At 30.7% G+C, this 7,624-nt stretch overlaps 1 protein-coding gene across 1 annotated transcript; it reads left to right on the top strand.

The window, feature by feature from the left end:
• Nucleotides 1-4,978: 4,978 nt before the first annotated feature.
• LOC105797234 (14-3-3-like protein B) lies at nucleotides 4,979-7,404 on the top strand. The gene is made up of 4 exons (XM_012627182.2): nucleotides 4,979-5,554; nucleotides 5,730-5,852; nucleotides 6,598-6,714; nucleotides 7,204-7,404. The coding sequence occupies exons 1-4, from the start codon at nucleotides 5,057-5,059 to the stop codon at nucleotides 7,222-7,224; spliced, it is 759 nt and encodes a 252-aa protein (XP_012482636.1). The 5' UTR covers nucleotides 4,979-5,056; the 3' UTR covers nucleotides 7,225-7,404.
• The last annotated feature ends 220 nt before the right edge of the window (nucleotides 7,405-7,624 follow it).

Genomic DNA, 7,624 nt, shown 5'->3' with positions numbered 1-7,624 from the left:
AGCTATAGAAAAATATAAATTTTATTTAAAAATTTATAACAACTTATTAAAAGTATTAAAAAGTTATAAAAATTGGAAAAAAAAAAAAAGCTATAGAAGTTTTTTACTATTTTGAAGGTTTGGATTTGGTTTTAGCTAGGAGTTTAAAGTGCGATGGTGATCAGACTTTTATGGGTTCCATGTAGTGTCTAAGAGACAATATATTTAATATTTGGTGACTTAAGGTGAGTGATAGTAGAGGTGTTCATGGGCTGGGCAACTCGGCCCAGCCCGATGACCCGCCCGAAATATGGGAGGGTTCGGGTAAAAATATAGGCCCGAAATATGGGTTTGGGCAGCCTCGGGCACCATTTTTTTAGCCCGGGCCCAGCCTGGCCCGACCCGAATATAATAAATATATATTTTTTAATTTTTTAATTTTAAAATATTTTTAAAATATTTTTTTATATAAATTTTTGCTGTTTATTAAAAAAATGGGCCGGGCCGGGCTCGGGCTTAGGAATTTTTTCTCGGGTCGGGCCAGGACAAAATTTTAGGCCCATATTTCGGGTCAGGCCGGGCTCGAGCCTAGGACACGGGCCGAAATTTTTTTCTGGGCCTGGCTCGAACCTAGCCCGGTCCTACCCATGAACACCTCTAAGTGATAGGTAATGCTTTTAATTGAGGAGTGGTGATGTGAGGGAAGTTGATAAGTTTGAATTGAGATATGATGTAGGCACCGAGTAAGGAAAAACAAAAAAAAGTTATACTTTTTATTAATTTTTAAAAAATTATTAAATATTATTTAAATATTATAAAATTTTAGAAAATTATAAAAATAAGAAATCATAAAAATATAAGTTATTAATTACTATAAAAATTTTAAAACTACCATTCCTTTTATATATTTTTTTGAAAATGTTTATATAATCCTTAAAAATCAATAAATCCCTCCTAAAATAATTAAAAAAAAAGATTATGCCCTCATATGACAATTAAAAAAATTATTAAGTTCCCCATGTCGGATATTTTTCCACATCAAATGTCACATGAGCCACCACATCCATTTTTTTCATGCCAATTGCTACATCACCTACCTCGTTAGCATTAACGGGTCGTAAGGGGCTTCAATGAGAATCCATATTATAAGGATTTGATTGATTGTTAACTTTTGATTAAAGACTCAATTGATTACACTTTTCAACTAGGACTATATTGATTTTTTAAAATTATTTTATAGAGATTTTTTAGTACTTAATCCAAAATTTATTTATCTAAATTAAACTTAAAAATCAATAGATAAATTTAATATATTTAGACCTATACCATTAATCTATGTATATTTTTGTTTAATTTATATTATTAGTTATTTGATTAAATCTAAACATTTTCATAAAATATATTATTTATCTTAACATTTTATTATTTAGTTTAAATTTAAGATAACAACGCATATAGATTTATTAATTTTAAAAGTCTTAAAATCTATATAAATGATCACATTATATAAAATGATTTTAAATAATAACATCTCAAGTTGTTCAGTTTTTAATATATAATTTTTATGTTATTACTTTCAATTTTTGTTACTTTTTAAAGAAAATTATTGTTGATTTCTTGACTTTAATTTGTTTCTATCTCTACTATGTATATTTACTGATGCATCTATTTTTTCTCACCTTAGGCATAATTTTATATAATATTAAAATTAACTAAATTCTTTAGAAAGTGGTATATGATTTTTTAGTTTTTATTAATATTTTTATTTTTATTTTAATATATGTTTTCCTTAATTTTTACTAATACTATTTATCTTTTTTTACAGAATTTCACATTCTTTTTATCAATCTAGGTATGGAATTGTCGTAAAAATTTTAAACTTTTTAGTATTAAATTAAAAATAAATTATATAATTAACTTGTGCATGGCACGGGAAAGAAACTAATTTATTCTATATGCAATTAGGAGAGTTTTTAGACTTCACATATAAAATTAAAAGGATAATATTTGTCCCATTTTTTAAATAGAAAATTTATTAATACATTCCATGGATGAGACCATACAATTCGGTAAGAAAAAAAAATTCTGTGGATGGGACCATACAATTCGGTAAGAAAAAAAAAATTCTGTCTTTGACGGTGTAGGACAAGCTCTATCAACATGACAAAAACTTTAGCCTCAACATTAGGAGAACTTAACACATGTCGACAACTAGCTTTGTCACAACTCAAGCACGACATATCTAGAGTGATCGCAAGCAACTATCACGCTAAGGAAACCAACCGCGAATGGTCCTAAGCGGTGGGAAAAATAAGCAAAATAACCGAGCATTCACTAAACTAGAAAGGATGACAACAAAACCATTTTAAAATCACTTGCAAAAGCAAGACTAAAAACTATGCTATAAAAACAGGCAAAAACTTTTAAAAGTGAAAATCCATTAAACAATGAAAAACAAACAAAAAAAATATAAAATTTAAGACAACACGAGTCCAAACCGACTCGAACAAAAACAAATTAAGAATTTGACAAATAGCCACCCACTTTTCAAGAGAATTTGCTGGTGACTGAGGGAGTTTCAGCGACAACGAACATCATCATCTGTCTATTATAACTGGTGAAGATAGTAAAAATACTCACAAAATAGATTTGTAAATTGAAAGAAAAAAGAAGACGCATGAAACAAATGAAGAGAAAAAAAATAAAGTGAAGATTAGTAGGAGAAAAAAAAGCAAATAGTAACTAGCCCGGAGGTTAACACCATTGTTTGGTAAAACAAGAGAGAAGAAACAAACAACTTAAAAAAAATTTAGCTTTTTTTTTTTTTTTTTCATTTGTCCCATTTTTATATACTTAATTTTTTATTATACCATATTCCAATATAGAATAATTTTCATATTAAAATTATTATATTATTCAGCGAATCGTGGAAAATATTTTCAAGATACGACATCAATTTTAAAATTATATGTTCAAATAGTATAATTACATTGTTAAACTAATGGTTATTTATTAATAATTATTTTATATTTAATGTAAGTGAATTTTAAAAAATTAGTTACATAAAATGATTTGAACGAGAAGATGTGCTACAGACATGTTAATGTGTAATCTTTAATTTTAGGGTAAATTCTCTTGTTGATCACTCAATTTTTAGGGCACTTTCATTTTGGTCATTTAAAATGAAATCCTTGCAATTTGGTCACTCAACTTTTAGAGCACTTTCATTTTAGTCACCCAAGCATTAAACCTCTAATGGTGGTTAATTGTAGACACCACGTCATGTTTGCATTTTCATTTTGGTCACTCAACTTTTAAGTTGCTTTCAATTTGGTCACCTAATAAATATCTTTTTTAAATATTGATTTGGGTAAAAATATTAAGGATTAAAGTGAAAAAAAGGTAGAAACTAAAATAATATACAAAATTGATCAAATTGTCCTGGTTTATCTCATTGCTGAAAATTCTAAATTTTGTTTTGAAACATAAATTTTAAATATTAAGATTCAAAATTATAGTAACAAATCAATTTACATTATTAATAAATAAAGAATTTTCAACAAGTTATTTAATTTATTTTGATGTTTTAAAATTATTTTACAAAATTATCAATAAAAATTATTGTCTTTAATAGTTGTTTACTGAAACCCAAATTTATTTTGACTATATAATCTTGAATTTTCTATGTTAAAATAGAAATAAAGAAAAATTCTTACAATTAATTTAATTAATTAATTTTATCTACCATGCCAAACAATACTCATAATTTTTTCATCACTTATTTACCCAAACAAAGAACAAAAATTAATTTAATTAATTTGAAGGATATTTTCTTTACTTTTAGGTTAACATGGAAGATTCTAAATTATACAATCAAAATAAATTTAATAGACAATTATTATATATGAGTTATTTGTTGATTTCGTTAATTTTAAAATTTAAAAGAGATTAAATTAATTAATTATAATATTATAGTACAAATCGATTGACATTATCAATGGATAAAATTGTTTCAATAGTTTATTCAATTTATTTTGATGTTTTGAAATTTAAATTTTCGATATTAAAAAAATAGAATTTTCGGTAATGGAATAAACAATTACAAATTGACAAATTTTGTGTATTATTTTAGTTTCTACCTCTTTCACTTTAATCCTTGATTTTTACCCCAATTAATATTTAAAAAATATTTCTTAGCTGACCAAAATGAAAGTGTAAATATGATGTAGTGTGATAGTTAACAGTCATTAGAGATTTAATGTTTGGATAATTAAAATGAAAGCACCCTAAAAGTTGAGTGATCAAAGTGTAAGAATTTTATTTTAGGTGACCAAAATAAAAATATCCTAAAAATTGAGTGACCAATTAAATAGTTTAGCCTTGTTTTTATAAAAATTCTTAACTTAGTATATTGATGTGGTCTGCATTAAGATGCAGTTCCAACTTCATCCAACCCATTGGAAGCGTTGTACTTTTAAGCCGTATCCATATTTTAGCATAATTCATTCATAGATAGTAATTTTTGAATAATAAATATTTTTAAAACTTTTATTTTGGTTGGCTGGCCTGCTGCAACACAGGGAAAGCCGCCAAAAGGAATACAATTTAAAAAAACAAAGGCCAGCTGGAGAGAACTATAAACGACGATGCCTTTGATAGAGTTTGATTTGATACTCGCGTTGAAAACGTTATCTGTCATGCTCAAAACGACACCGTTTCGAGCTGGATTGGGTCCCACTCATTACATGCAAATCTTATCTCCAAAACCGCCCAATTCCATTTTAAATCCTGAATCAATATATTAAGTTTTCAAATCCAGATTCCCCAACAAAACCTACTTTTCTTGGCTCAAAAATTCAAAAATAAGTTTATCTTAATTAAATAAAATTAAGAAGAAAAAAAACAACAACAACCAATTCTATTCTCATTTTTAATTACCATTATACCCTCCTCAACCTTGCATTAAAAAAAAAAAACACTCTAAATCTTCAGGCCTTCAGCGTCCCACCCGAAAGCGCAAAAAAAAAAAAAAAAAAAGGAAAAACGTTCTCTCCCACGAAACCCACCATTACTGCAAATGGCGACGACGGTCCCCGACAACCTGAGCCGCGATCAGTACGTTTACTTAGCGAAGCTATCCGAGCAAGCTGAGCGCTATGAGGAGATGGTTCAGTTCATGCAAAAACTGGTCCTCGGCTCAACCCCAGCCGCTGAATTAACTGTCGAGGAAAGGAACCTTCTCTCCGTCGCCTACAAAAACGTCATCGGATCTCTACGTGCCGCGTGGAGAATCGTTTCTTCCATCGAGCAGAAAGAAGAAGGTCGAAAGAACGAGGAACATGTTGTGCTGGTTAAGGAGTACAAATCCAAGATTGAATCCGAATTGTCGGAAGTTTGCGCTAGTATCTTGACTTTATTGGAGTCGAATCTGATCCCCTCTGCTACTGCTAGTGAGTCCAAGGTTTTCTATTTGAAGATGAAAGGAGATTATCATCGCTATTTAGCGGAGTTTAAGGTTGGTGATGAGAGGAAAGCCGCTGCCGAAGATACTATGTTGTCTTACAAGGCTGCTCAGGTAACATTTTAACTCCAGCTCAAGCTTTGACTGAATAGTTGAATTTTACAGTACAATTTTGGATGTTGACTTGGGGGAATATGACTTTACGGTTGGGGCTTCGATTTTGAAACCTCTTTCATATTTTCTTCTTCCAAAGTTGATTCTTTAGATTTTTGTGTTGAACTGAATGAAGGATATTGCACTGGCGGATCTAGCACCGACGCACCCGATCAGATTGGGGCTAGCGCTGAATTTCTCGGTGTTCTACTATGAGATTCTCAATCAGTCAGACAAGGCATGTAGCATGGCTAAACAGGTGCGTTTTCCTCTGCTATTTTTGTTACCACATTATCATGTTTTATGCTATAAATCCACCATTTAGTTTAATCTGGAGCCTATTAGATTAAAGTATGAACCAGCATTAGTTAAATAATTTTTTGTTCAGATAATTGCGAAAAGATAGCTCCATTTGTATTTGTTTGATTCTCATCATTCTATTACTTTAAACTCACTTCTCATTTTGAAAATTGTGAACTTGGGAAGAAACTAGTGTTAAATCAGGGTGTTAGCTATAGTGAATAATGTTTTTTTGATGCAGATCTGCTAAACCAAATCCTTATGAGCAATTAAGTCATATATATTTGGAGGGTGATATTCCATATCCGTGTCCTAGTAAGTCAGATACGGGTGTTTTAAGAAAAATGAAGAGTTGAACAACATGGTAAGATGGTAGGTCAGTGAACAAACTTGAAATACTTAAGAGTTGTAGTTAGGTAGGGAACAAATTAGTACAAGATTTCCCAAATTTCAATAGATTTGTGTTGGTAGACGAAGAATTGTTTGTATTTCTTCTCGTTATTATCTTGCTTATGTTTATGGGGAGAGAATAAATGGAATGAGGCTAACCTCTGAAATCATTGGAAAATAACGTTTGTAATTTGTTACAAAACATTCTTTGTGATATTCTTGGATGTCGGTGCATAGTTGCTTGTTATGGTAAGAATAAATCATAAATTAATTTCGGAAATTCATTAAATATGGCTTGTTTTTCTTTAAAAAAGGCATTTGAGGAAGCCATTGCTGAGCTTGACACACTGGGAGAAGAGTCATACAAGGATAGCACTCTCATTATGCAACTACTAAGGGATAATCTTACTCTCTGGACTTCGGATGTGCAGGTCATTGCCCTCCCTTCCTCTACCCTTTCCCTTCCCCTCTGAAGCAGGAGCTTGTTTTATCTATAATTTTTATTAATGCTGATTACATTATTATGTTATTTTTTTGTTGGTCCTTTTATTATAATTGGCCCAGATGATTAGTTCTTTTTAAGGTTTAAATCTAGGGCAAGGAATAAAGTCTTATTTGCAAGAAAGGCTAGTATAAATAACTTAGTAAGCTTTATGATCAATATTATTCTTATTATATTCTTTGAATTAATAGAAAAAAAACCCTAAAGGTTTCTTATACCCCTACGGTTTTAAAAGTTTCAACTTTCTACTCGTTTTTCAGTCCTAATTCTGCAAATTTACCATTGATTTCCCCCTAATCCACATTATCCTCACCCATGTTAGCCCCTCTCAAGGGCACACACGAACTCCATGCTAACAGGGATTTTGACACATGCATTTGCCCATGCCTAACTCAGTCTGGTGTTGATTTTCATGCAGGACCAGTTAGATGAGCCGTAGAACGTGTGTTATAGCGGTGTTGGTCCTATTCTTCATCTGAAGGAGGTGGGCTTTGAATGTCATTTGATTCTCTGATTACAGTGTGTAATTTAAAAAAATGGGAAGCAACCCATGGCAATGATGTTGTTATATTCTGTACTGAACTTGTTTTTGGAATATGGAAGTGATTTTATTAGAGCAGCATTTGGGCACTACTTTTTTTGTTTATTTTATCTTCATCGAACAGTTAGTCGTTTCCTGCATCACTTGTCTTCCAATATTTTGGGTTAAATTCTCTGAAGTATCGGGCTAAGTTAGGCAGGTCTGCCTACAGTTTTGTGCTGTCTTCTTTCAAAAAATGAGATGCCAAATCCGCCTCCTTCCACGGTGGATGATAAAGCGGTGTTAGCAGTGGTTTTGG

This window comes from Gossypium raimondii, chromosome 3 (genome assembly GCF_025698545.1).
Source record: "Gossypium raimondii isolate GPD5lz chromosome 3, ASM2569854v1, whole genome shotgun sequence".
Classification (NCBI taxonomy): Eukaryota; Viridiplantae; Streptophyta; class Magnoliopsida; order Malvales; family Malvaceae; genus Gossypium; species Gossypium raimondii.
This window is presented reverse-complemented; position numbering and strand designations above follow the sequence as displayed.